A 12364-nucleotide genomic window follows, 5' to 3' on the forward strand; every position below is an offset into this window, starting at 1 on the left:
AGCCCCAAGTAAAAAAAGAGGGGAAAAGGAAACTAGGAGAACAGCCACCACAAGCCTCGCTTAAGCCTTATGATAGTCCTTCATGGATGGCTCTGTGTGCTTCACTAGATGAGGAAACCCAGGCTGAGAAAGTGCCCGTGGTCACACAGCTGTGTGAGACTGGACTTCAAACTCAAATCTGGCCAGCTACAGAGTTCAGGCCACTTATTTCTTATTGGTTAATTCATCTCACATAGGAGTGCCTGCCACCTGCCTGGCACTGCACCATCCCTGCTATACACCATGACATGCCAGCGCATCCCAGGGCTGAGACCCTGGTTCAGGATTAATGACATTATTAACTGAGTGTCACTCAAGACTCAGCTCTGACAGGGTGACCCAGTCCTGCCGAGACAGGCCTTCAGTATGCCACCTTTCTTGATCTATAACTTAAAAAAAGAAAACAAGCCCTTCTTTAACTTAGCTCTCAGAAATCAAAGTAGATTTAAGAGCGTTCCTTAATATCTCAGAAGTCAGGACTGGGTCTCGGGAAGACAGGAGGCATTTCTGAGAAGCACAGTTCTATGGCCCTCTGTGAAATTGAGATACCAATTATTGGGGCCTGCTTGTCCATCCCCTGTCACCAGGTGGTGACTTCAGCCCTAGACAGCTGCATAGCTCACCAACTTTAAAAAGACCAAAGCCTGGGCTTCCAGCTGAAGGCAATACATCTTTTTCATGAAAGTGTCCTTGGAAACACATGCAAATGTAAAGAGCCCCTAAAACACTGCTGTCTAGTGGTGACCCGATGACCTTAAGGAGGTCACATGGAGGCTCAGTCTTCAAGTGGCCTCTGCTGATGCAGGGGCCTGTATGTGCAGCCACCTCTCTTTTCCTCCTGAAGTCCAATCAGGCAGGGAACCAGGCCAGTGGCTCTCAACAGAGGGTGAGCTGACCCTCGGAGGACATTTAGCAGTCTTCAGAGACATTCCGGTTGTCACAATTGGGGGTGTGTGCTGCTGACACCTGGTGGTAGAGGCCAGGGATGCTGCCAGACCCTACAACACACAGGGTAGCCCCCATAGCAAGGGATGGGCCCAGCAGTGCTATGGGGAAGTCTGGCCTGAGGTGGACTCCTCCAAGGACCATCACCAAAACCCTTGGGCTCTCCTGCCATTCATCACAGCAGAGGGGGCTCAGGTGTCTCTCGGCTCAGGACCACCTCCTCCTCCGGGGTACCAATCCTAACCTACCCTGCAGAGCATCTGCCATCTACCATCTAGGTCTCCGGGAGGCAGAGGGCCCAGCATACCCCACCCCTCTCCCAGGTGTCAGAGCCACGTGCCCCAACGTTTCCTGCCAATGCCACTCACTCACTGCATGAACTTTCAGAAGCTTTATTTTCCTCATCTGAAAAATGGGAATAACAGCAGTACCTACTTCATCCAGTCAGTATGAGGGTCAAATTAAGGAATGCGTGTTATGACCTCAGGAGTGGTGGACACCAAAGCAGGTGTAAGTTAGCAGGGTCTCTCTTCCCTGCCTGCCCCCACTCCTCCACCGACCAAAACCAGAGCCCCTCAGCAGGGGAAGGGTTGGGTGCTCCATCAGCTGGAATGCACCACCTGCAGACAGTCAAGACAGGCCCACCACGGGGGAGCTGGGGACCCAGGGCCTGTGGACTGCCAGCACCCTGCTGGTCAGCTCTTTGCCCACCTCTTGAAAGCCTTGGGTCAGTTCCATGGATGGGCAAGGTGATTCTCAACACCCAAGAGCAGGGAAGGACATCTAACTGCAAGAACTAACCTGACACTGCTCCTTCCAAGGGGACAGTAGCAAGCAATTGATTTATCTCTAAACCTCATCCACTAAACAGGGATTAATAGAAGACCTCTTCATAGGGGGTGAACCAGATAAAGTAGATTTGCTCCTAAAAATTGAGTTTGCCATAGAGTTCTCTTACAGATGACAGAGACCCATTTATTTATTCAACCTACTTTATGGCGGTCAAGAGTCTCATTCTAATAGAAGTTTGATGCTACATTTTCCAACCGAGGTGGCTGACAGTCCTGAGGGGCAGGGAGGTACTTTGTTCTCATTCGCACAGGGTGACCTATGGGCTTAGCGTGGGCCTGCAGATAGAGGGGCTCCACAGAGAGCAGCTACTGCCTGGTGCTGTGACCCCCAGCTCACCTTCTCCAGTTCCTGCAGGAACACCTGAGCCACCCGGGAGGCTCTCTCGAAACAGGCGACCACTTCCTCCTCCCGCTCGGTCAGGCGGTAGTGGGAGGCGATGGAGTTGGGCAGGCGTTCCAGGGAGAGGCCTGCGGGAGGAAGAGAGCACCTGAGACCTGCCTCTTCCACGGGCCCAGGCTGGGCTCGCCCGAGGGGACATATGCTCTGGAGCAGCCAGTGGGAGGTGGAGGTGGGGAGAGAAGCTAAAGCCATGGTGGTATTAGCAGCAGCAAGGAGCAAGCAACGGGCCAAGAAGGCTCCCAGGCCCAGCATGGGGACTCACACTGTCACCCTCAGTCCAACTCCTGTCCATCCTTGCAGGTCGACTCCCCAGGAAGCCACTCCTGTCCCTCCTTCCAGTGAATAGAAGAAAACCACCACCCTGCAGACGCTCCGATCTTTCTACACTGTACAGTGGTCACCATGGCCAGCTCTGTCCTCCCCCACTAGCTGAAAGCCCTGTGTGGGCAAACTGAAGTCTTCCTAGACCACCACGATCCCCACCCACGAGCAGGTGCTCAGGTCATGCAGCCCTCTGCATGTGCCCTTCCCATGTCTCTACCTTGCACAGGTTCCCTGTGTCCAGCTCCTATCTGCTTGTAGTGGACGCCTGCTCTTTTTGTACCTCACAGACATCCACATCCCATCTTTCACTGATGACACTTGCTTTCCCTCCGACCACCCCTCCTGTGGTCTAAGCCAAAGATGAGGGACACAATGACTAGCTAAGAGTAAGCACATGGCCCAGTCGGGACCAATAAGAATCCATTGTGGAACTGCTACTCTTTTCCACTGGGGTTGTTGAGCTGATACCTGAGGTCAGCTTGGAAATGTTAGAGAAAGCCTGCTGAACTTTCCGGTATATGAGGCAATACTGCTCCCCACCCCCAACTTTTTTTGTTTTCTTTTTGTTAATTTGAATTGTTTCTGTCGCTTGAAGTTAATGGAGGCCTGACTAGAAAATGCTTCCAGGACTATCACTTCCCAATGGGCAGAACCCATGTCTTTCTCATCTCTGTGCCCCACACACTCACTACCTTACACGTAATAGACATTCAAGATAACTTAATAAAGGAATGCTAAAAATGCAATCCTCCATTATTTCCTGCCCTACCAGTCCCAAGAGCCAACTGTCAATCCAAGTCATTAACATTTTCAATCTCCCCTCCCCTTTTCTCCTACTGCCTCATTTTAGGCAGTATCTCTAGAGTGGATAACCATACTGGCCTCCTAACTGACCTCCCTGACTCCAGTCTCACTCCAGTCTAACCCATCCTGCACACTGCTCCCCAGGGGGGTCTTTGTAGAAGTCTCCATACTGCTATCTATGAGGTCCAAACTCCTGATGCTCCATACCAGGCCTTCTAAGACTTGTCACCTTTCCATCCTAATTTCTCACCCTGCCAGCCACATCCACATCCAACTTCCTGCTCCCAACTGCTGGGTTGAGAAATGGCTTCCTGACTTGCTCCAGTTGCTCCTTCTGCCTAAAATGCACTATCCACCAAGTTCACCCAAAAGTACTGCTCACCTTCTGACCCACTGAATGATACCTCCTCTATGAAGCCCTTCCTGATTCACCCTGGTACAACCAACGATTCCCTCCTGTGATCCCTGGTCTGTACATATTCCTGTCTCACTAGTTCTTACACTTATTATTCACATGTCTCCTCAACCAGACTGCAGGCTCCTTCAAAGCATCGGTCTTATGGTGTTTACCCTTCTCCCACCAGGCACATAGTGGGCACTGGACAATATTCACTGGTTGGATTAAAAAAAACAAAAAACAAAAACCAAGCTTGATCATGTCTGACAAAGTACAAAGTGCTCTGCAAACACAGGGAAGGAATTATCACTGCTTTTCTTGGCTCCATTTCAACTCATACAGATTTAGTGACCTTGCCCTTGGCCAGGCTGGGGTGTGACTAAGTCCAAAGGTCAGGGCACCTTGGCCTGGGCAAAGGGAGGTACAAAATGTGAAGGCCATTGCTCAACCCAAGGACTCAGCTACCTGGGTCACTGAGTGTCCACGTGCCCGCTGCCAAGTGACTCACAACCAGGAGGGAAAAGCTCCTCACTCCAGAGGACTCAACAGGGAGGAGGAACAGAGAAGGCAAGGAGGAGGTCAGTCCCCTCTTGCTCTCTTCTAGGGCTGTCCCAGTGCCTCCCCTCCAGACATGAGGCCTACACAACCTATAGGGAGGCCTGGCCTGGACCAATTGCAGGTGGCAGGACACAACTGATTCCAAGAGGTGTAAAGTGCATGTGCTTAACACAGTAGTCCGGTGGTCCTCAGAAAGAGGTGCTGTGGCTGGGTTCCTTCCTGCCCCACCTCTGGGCCCAGCACGGGGATAGATAATGCAGGCTACCGGCAGGTTCCAGCTGCTGCTGTGAAGTGGTGAGCTCAGGAACACCAGCCTGTGGGCCTCGCCTTCCTTGTACTTCAACTGTTCCTTCCACTCTGCTGGGGATTACTAAGATGCATCTCCAAGAATTCTAAGCCCGCTCTTCCGGAAAGCTCAGAGCAAAACCACCTCCTCTCTGAAGCCCTCCCTGGTTAAGTTTCCCTGCCTCCGATGCAGCAGAACACATTAGCTGCATCTCCTACATGCCCATTTTTCTTCTTCCCAGTGCTGCCGATTGAACCCAGGGCCTGGTGCCCACCAGGCAAGTGCTCTACCACTGGATGTTCAGGAAGGGCAGGATAAAAACCCAGATGAATGGGCAGATTTGGGCACGCTTGAGTGTAGAACCCAGTGGAGTTCCTCTCTCTCCTTAAAAAGCAGTTCTTAGAGAAGTCACACAGTGGGGTGTATTTACACAATAGAATTATACTCAGAATTATTTATTTATTTATTTTTGGTACCAGGAATTTTATCTCAGGGGCCCTCGACCATTGAGCCATATCCCCAGCCCTATTTTGTATTTTATTTAGAGACAGGGTCTCACTGAGTTGCTCAGTACCTCACCATTGCTGAGGCTGGCTTTGAACTTGTGATCCTCCTGTCTCAGCCCCCGGAGTCGCTGGGATTACAGGTGTGTGCCACTGTGCCAGGCTATATACTCAGAGTTTTTTTTTTAAAAAGCAGCATATAAGTGTGTCTTATACACACATAAAATGGATGGATTCCTGAGAAATTGTACAAAAGAAGCAAGATGTAAAAAGTACATACTGTGTAATTTCATTTACAAGACCTTCAAAAAAAGGCAAATTAACATATATTATTGGAAAATAATCAGTGATTGGGGTGGGGGGTGGAGGTGGTGAAAGGGGCCTCAGGGAACTTTCTAGGGTGACAGAAATGTCCTACATCCTTATTAGACTGTGGACTCTGGGTTTCTACGCTAGTCCAACTCATCAAATTATATACTTAAGATTTGCACACATCTCACTGTATGAAAACTCATCTGAAAACAATGGAAATGATGCCTTTATTTATTTATTTATTTCTATGATACTGGGGCATTGAACCCAGGAGCACTCTACCTCTGAGCTACATCCCCAGTCCACCTTGGTGCTGGCTTCTCTGATGTGTTCCTCAAAACCCTGTGCACCCTTCACTTCCCCTGCACTTTCGTGTAGCCTCCAACAACGGAGGTGAGGGCTGCCAGCACAAGAGGCAGGGAGACCACACACCCTCTGCCTGTCCAGCCCCATGACCTCCCTCCTGCGGCTCTGTTTACCACCTTGCCTCCAGTGCCCGGCTGGTAGAAGATGCATCTTGTCCTGTTTGGTAACCCTCAGCCCAGGAAGACACCCAGTGAAGGCTGGTGAGCACACACGAACACACCCAGCCTCCTCCTGAGCTGCCCCAACTTTGACCCACTCCTTTCTCCAGCTGCAGGCCAGTGCCTCTGGGGCCAGGGCAGCAACACCAAGGCTTCACCCTTTCACGACAAGGCAGACAGTCTGTACCCCTTGAGAAGGAGGCCAAAATCAACAGCTCATTCCTGTCATACCAGGGCTTAAAAAACAAAACAAAATAAAACGGAATCCAAATACACCACCCTCCTGCCCTGGGAGCAGCCTGGTGTTCTTATTTTTAAAAATCTCAATAAGCCATAAAATCCCAGGTGAGAACAGAATACCTTAGGGTTGCACTGACCAAGAGAGAACAGAGTAACAATAAAACAACAAAAAAGCCTTGAAGGGTGAGGAGAAAAGAATTTGCACATGACAATCCCCACTGCGGCTGAGCACTTGGCTTTTATCACCATCACGGTGCACAGCAGTTCCACCACCCAGCATTCCTTGCGGTACTTTTTGTGACCTGGGGTCGTGTTTCTTCACAGCTATTCAGCAAGTCTGCCCAGAGCATGGGCTGTGGCCTCCCTGGCACTGAGTGTGAGAGGGCTGGCTAAGGCTGAATCGGGGCATGGCTGCTTCCCAAGGAACCCACAGCCCATTTGTGGAGCCACAGTAAGCCCCAAACTAGGCATTGATGACTAAGGCCTGAAAGGCTCACAGCGGAACTTGTGGGGAGAAGTGGAGGTCATTCTCCGGATTGTCAGCATACTAAGCAAGTGTCAGAGAAGCAGAAGGGACACAGGCCTGAGAGGAGGGGAAGGAAGCCGTTTGCTATGGAACAGCCTCTGAGGTGGACAGTAGCACCATGGCTTTCTGGGACTGAACCAGTTTAGGTTCGCCATGTTGAAAAAGCAGGCCTTGCAGCATCCTGGATGCCTGTCAAAGCTGGGATATCCCCTGGTGCTCTCACCAAAACAAAGAGGATAATTTGTTGCTTAGCCTTGTCTAGGGCCCAGATCCTAAGACATGTTGACAACCAGGTGAGCCCTATTTGAGCAAGAAACGGGCTGTGCAACACTTCATGGGGAAGCAAATGGGGGCCAAACTTTTAGGACACCAGTCAAAGGACACCTGAGAGCCAGGTGAGGTGGCACATGCCTGTGATCCCAGAGGCTCAGGAGGCCGAGGCAGGAGGACTGCAGTTCAAAGCCAGCTTCAGCAACTTAGCAAAACCCCTAAGCAACTTAGGGAGACCCTGTCTCAAAATAAAAAATTAAAAAGCCTGCTGATGTGGATTAGGAGCCCTTTCGCCCAGGTGCAACAATCCAAGGTGGTTGAAGGTCAAGTCAGATCTTTGGAACTGGAAATCCCCTGACCCTGCTAGAGGCAGTGCCAGAGAGACAGAGAGACAGGACCCTAACAGGAGATAGGCTGGGCCTGGGGAAGGCCTGACCACCTCCCCAGGACCTGATAAGGACCTCCTGCTGTGGCTCTCACTGTGTGGCAGGAACAAAATGCAGCTCTCAGGGAAAGGGCATGTGCCCCCAGCCCCACCAGCCCAGCCAGTGGCCTACCCATTAAATGGGGGGCTGGAGACAGAGAGGAGGCAAAAGGCCTCCCACTGAGGGCAGAATGCTCAGGTCTGGATCTAGAGCCAAGGATTTTGAGTAATAGTCTTCAGCTCCCAAAGGCCTACAGCTAGGAGCTCTTGGGAGCTACAAACAGGGCCTTGAACTGTTCAACTCCTAAAGTCATCTCCAGTGGTCTACTTCCACTAAGAGGTGGGCTGCCCAGGAGCAGCAGCCCACAGGGAACTCTTCACAAATGCCCCTGTCAGGTGGACAAAACGCTGAGAGCCTGCAATGGAGCGAACTGGGAGCAGCCAGCAGCCAACCAGCACAGCTACATCCTGCCCAGCAGGCCACGGTAATATGCTAAAAAGCAACACACTCAGGTGTTTCATTTTCCAGCTTTTTCCAAACAACAGACCTCACTGATGCTAAGACCTGTCCATCGATGCAAGGACTGGATTGGAAAGAGTGGCACCAGAAAGTTTTTTTTTTTTTTAAAGAAAGATAGAGAGAGAGAGAGAGAAAAAGAGAATTTTTTAATATTTATTTTTTAGTTTGTTTTCGGCGGACACAACATCTTTGTTTGCCTGTGGTGCTGAGGATCGAACCCGGGCCGCACGCATGCCAGGCGAGCGCACTACCACTTGAGCCACATCCCCAGCCCCAACACCAGAAAGTTTGTGTGTCACACAAGTTCTGCCCACAGTTGCTACATGCTTAGCTCCTCCAACCAAAGGGCTGCTTCTCTCGGAGCAACTCCACAAAGCGACAGGTTTTGGTCACCTGCCTACTGTTCCTTCAACGGAAGGGACCCTAACTGTTCATCTTGGCATCCCAGAAGGTGTTTGCTGAATTGACTGTTTGCGAACTGTACTCTCTCCATGGGAACTGGGCCAGGGACCTCGTGGGAAAGAACACAAGAAGCCAGACCTCTGGAAGAAGAAGCCCACTGACCCCTGACTGAGAAGAACAGGGATGCGCATACCGTACCGGGGTCCAAGTGAGCTTGGAGGAGGGAGAGATGCTATGGAAGGGGTAAGGGGGAGCTGCTGGTGCACAGGGGTCTGAACTGGAAGTTGGGACATCATGATTCAGTGCAGAGCAAAATTTAAAAAGGATGGGATCATCAAGGACAATGGCTCAAGACAAAAAGAAGGGCCAAGACCCCACAGATCATGTTGGGAACCAGGAGCAGATCTCGTCTGGGGGACATGTGGGGCTCCAGGAGGGGAGAAGGGAGAGAGGAGATTGGTTGAGGGTGCAGAAATGACTAGCTGTCCTCAAGGAATTCAGTGGAATTCAGGGCTGACAGTTATGGGCACTTGCAACTGAGAACCCAGGGCTCAGTCAAGGGCTTCACAAGAATTAGGTGCGCTGCCAACAGGCTCTCCTGAAAGGGCCCTGAACCCCAACTATTTCAGAGTAAATGAAAGATGTTCCCTGTCCCCAAACACACCAGGACCGCAGTAGGGCTGCTCCATCCAAAATATGTTCCTGTAACCCATTCCTGGAATTAGCCCAGAGATACTTTCTTTCCCAGGGCCTTCTCCTGGTCTGACATATTTGGTGAGGGGACAATGGAGTGGCAGAAGTAACAATGGGACCACAGCAGGGTCTGAGGAATGGGGCAGGAGGCGGGAAGCTTCCACACTGGCCCAAGATGGCGGGAGTTACATTGGAACAGAAAAGGAGATTTTTCTGAATAACTTACCCACCAGCACACACCCCTCAGGAAAGCAGACCCTGGGGAAGTGGTACAGGGTTTCATCTCTTCAGTTCCTGCTCCCCCCCGGGGGCTGAAGAAGGTGCAGAGAAGAGAAGGTCCTCATTGGCACAAGCCTATTTAGGAGGAAACTGCAATCTTCTCCTATCATCCGCTGGTGGGCTCCTGTGTTACACGCAGCACACAGCTCTGTCCACCAATACTACTTACAGGCTGTATGAGCTTGGGCAAGCCTCAGTGTCTCCGTCCATAAAGGGCACAACAACCACCTCTCGTCTCACAGTGGGGATGAAGGTTAGTCCACAAGCATTCATTAAACCTGTCTCGGGTGGTGTTTCCCAACCATATGTGCATGAACATCACCCAGGATGGTGTGAAGGTATGTGAAAGTACGGGTTCTCATTTGGTATGTCTGAGTGGGGCTGACAGTCTACATTTCTAACATGCTCCTTGGTGGAGCACATGTACTAATCCTGTCCCTGGTAACCCACCCCCAGGCACATCCCGAGGTTCCTTCCAGTGGGAGGAAATGCCACCAAAGATCAGGTAGACCCAAGGGACTTGGGAAATTGGTACTTGGGGAGTGAAGGATTGAACATGGCATGGTGACAGGCAGTAGAGGGGCCTCCGTTCTGTCCCAGACCTGCAGGTGACTTATGAACCAGGCTACAGGATGGACCCATCATTAAGTGACAGACTACTTAGCAGCTAGGAAGTACTAGAGGCAGGACCTAGAAAAGAGCCAGGTTTCCTCCAAAGCCAAAGCCTCTGACAGGGCCCAGTCAACCTCCAGGGACCACAGAGAGGCCCTAACCTAGTCTTCTACTCCTGGCAGGAACTGGTCATTCTGAGCACAGGTGTGACTAAAATCTTGGGGACAGGGAATGGGGGTGGGTGCTAAACACAGACCACTCAGATGTGGAAATGACAGGTCTTCCCACAAAGGCATTTTATTTTTTCTATCTTACTGGGGGAAACGTGGTTTTCTGTTGTTTCTGAACAAACGTGATATGGACACTAACTCCTTTCACCGGGTGGACTCAACCTACCCACTGTGTGCTCTCCAGCCCACAGACCTACACATGTACATCTCAAGACTGCTGCAGTGCTCAAGCTCCCTGGTTGGCATCCGAAGCCTCCCAAAGAGTCAGAGAGCTTCTTGGATCTAACACAAGGATGCGCATCACTCCCCACTGCCCAAAAAGACTGAGTCCTTATCAGTGATGCTTAGAGGGTCACACTGCCAAGTCTGTCTGCTCTAAAGGGGATAGAGGGTGAGGGTGTCTTTTGAAGGTGGGGCAGGTATGCAGAGCCTGATCCTGATTTCCTGGAACAAGAACAACAACTCCAAGTTGGAGACGCCCATATTTGGGCCCCACAGAGCCTCCCCACCTGGCCCGCTCATGCTCTCCCAGGGCACATGGGCCCTGTCTTCTCCCTCCATCCAGGTGTGTCCCAAACCCAAGCTCTTCACCCCTCTGGGTGGCATCAAATGGAACCATGAACAGAACCTAACACAAAATGGTCTCAAAACTGTGTTATAATGGCCAGACCAGGAGCGCTGGGAGGCCAGGGAGGCTCCTGTGGAGGCCATCCACAGCCATCACTAAGAGGCTGCCTGGACCTGAGGATTCCAGTCCAAAAGCAAGCCAATCCATGTCCCAGGTAAGTCGCACTTCACCAGCCTTGGTTTCTTCCTCTGTACCCTGAGGGGGCCGACATCACTTCTTAATCCCTTCGGCCTAGAATTCTGAGCAGCAGCACCACAGGATGTCTATGAGCTCTGGCTGCCTAGATTTAAATACGGGCTCTGCCACTTCCAGTGTTCCCATGAGATGTCACCAGAGCCACCTATCCCTACTGTGGCATGGAATACAGGTGACACCGACTCAATGGGTCACTGTGGGGATTCAGTGGGGGCACACCTGGCCTGGAGTGAGGGCCTAATGGATATTATTCCTGAGCTTAGGAACCTCCTACTGTCACTGCCCTCTTGCTCTCAAACAAAGCCAGTCCGATGACCAGTTCTCCTCATCCCCTTTTGCGTGCAGCCTTTCACTCTCTTCATGGAGACACCCACCAGACCCTCCCAAACCCAGGAAAGTCAACGTCATGCACACCCTGGTGGCCTGGTGCATGGTCTCAGGCACACGCAGGGTCAGGTGAGCCTTAGCATGCCAAGCAGCAGGGGCAGTCACTGCAACAGGACAGGGAGGACAGGCAGAGAGGAGGCAGGCAAGGGGGCCACGTGCAGTCACTGAGGGATGGAAGTCAGCACAGCCCGCCATCCAGCAGCCCCTGCCAGCAGCGCCGGCTCCTTACCTCCCCGGCAGGACCTCTGACCACCAGGACTGTGTTCCCCCAAGAAGCTGGAGGCATGCTAGAAAGAGTAGAGAGCAGGAGACAGGGAGCCATATGTACTGAGCCAGGTTGACAGGAGGAAGGACCAAGGGACACCCAAGGGAGGGTTTCACTTCAGGGTGTCCATGGAAGAAGTGGTTTCCAAGAGACCAAAGGACCCAAATGCCAACAGAAGATCATCCCCAAGACTGGCCTGTGCCAGAGGCACAGCGAGGGGGATGGGTGAGCAAAGGGAGAAGACCCCCATAGGCTGGGCCCTCCCGGAAGGGCCCCTTCCCTCCCACAAGCTGGTGCTGGGTCTGCCCACAGGACTGACTCGACAGGTTTCCTGGGACAGTGTGGACTCAGGGGGGAAGGGACAGAGGCACCCAGGGTGGACAAACAACCTTCAGGAAAGCCCCTCTAGGAGGATGTGTCCTCCACAGATGTCACTGTCACGCCTACTGGGACCCAACGGAGACAAGTGAATGGGTGTGTTGGGGCAGAGACAGGGTGCACATATTCCAAAGCCAGCATCAGAGAATGCAGGTTCCAGTCCTGGCTCCACCATAAATCTGGGTACCTTTGGGCAAAGTACATATCCTCTCTGGGCCTCAGCTTTCCTCTGAAGATAGAAAACATGTTTCTACCTACGATAGAAAGAGGGTAACACATGCTCTACCAATGCCAGGTCCCAAATCCCCACAGGACCACTGGTGGGGTTTTTTAGACTTTTCTCTGGGGATTGGTTTGTGCTGAAATAGGGGG

The 12364-nt window shown here is 51.8% G+C and overlaps 1 protein-coding gene across 13 annotated transcripts in view; it reads right to left on the bottom strand.

The window, feature by feature from the left end:
- Positions 1–12364, bottom strand: part of Ttc7a (tetratricopeptide repeat domain 7A) — a 110790-nt gene that overhangs the window by 83769 nt on the left and 14657 nt on the right. For 11 of the 13 annotated variants that reach the window (XR_007348080.1, XM_048804433.1, XM_048804432.1 and 8 more), the window contains exon 4: positions 2173–2303. Coding sequence is in view for 12 of the 13 variants with exons in the window: in XM_048804433.1 (XP_048660390.1) it covers positions 2173–2303 (131 nt within the window). In the remaining variant the exon portion in view is untranslated. Of the gene's footprint in view, positions 1–2172; positions 2304–11578; positions 11637–12364 lie in introns of all 13 variants that reach the window. The other 2 variants (XM_048804436.1, XM_048804434.1) reach the window with 1 other exon arrangement.

This window comes from Marmota marmota, unplaced genomic scaffold (genome assembly GCF_001458135.2).
Source record: "Marmota marmota marmota unplaced genomic scaffold, marMar, whole genome shotgun sequence".
NCBI classification, from domain to species: domain Eukaryota; kingdom Metazoa; phylum Chordata; class Mammalia; order Rodentia; family Sciuridae; genus Marmota; species Marmota marmota.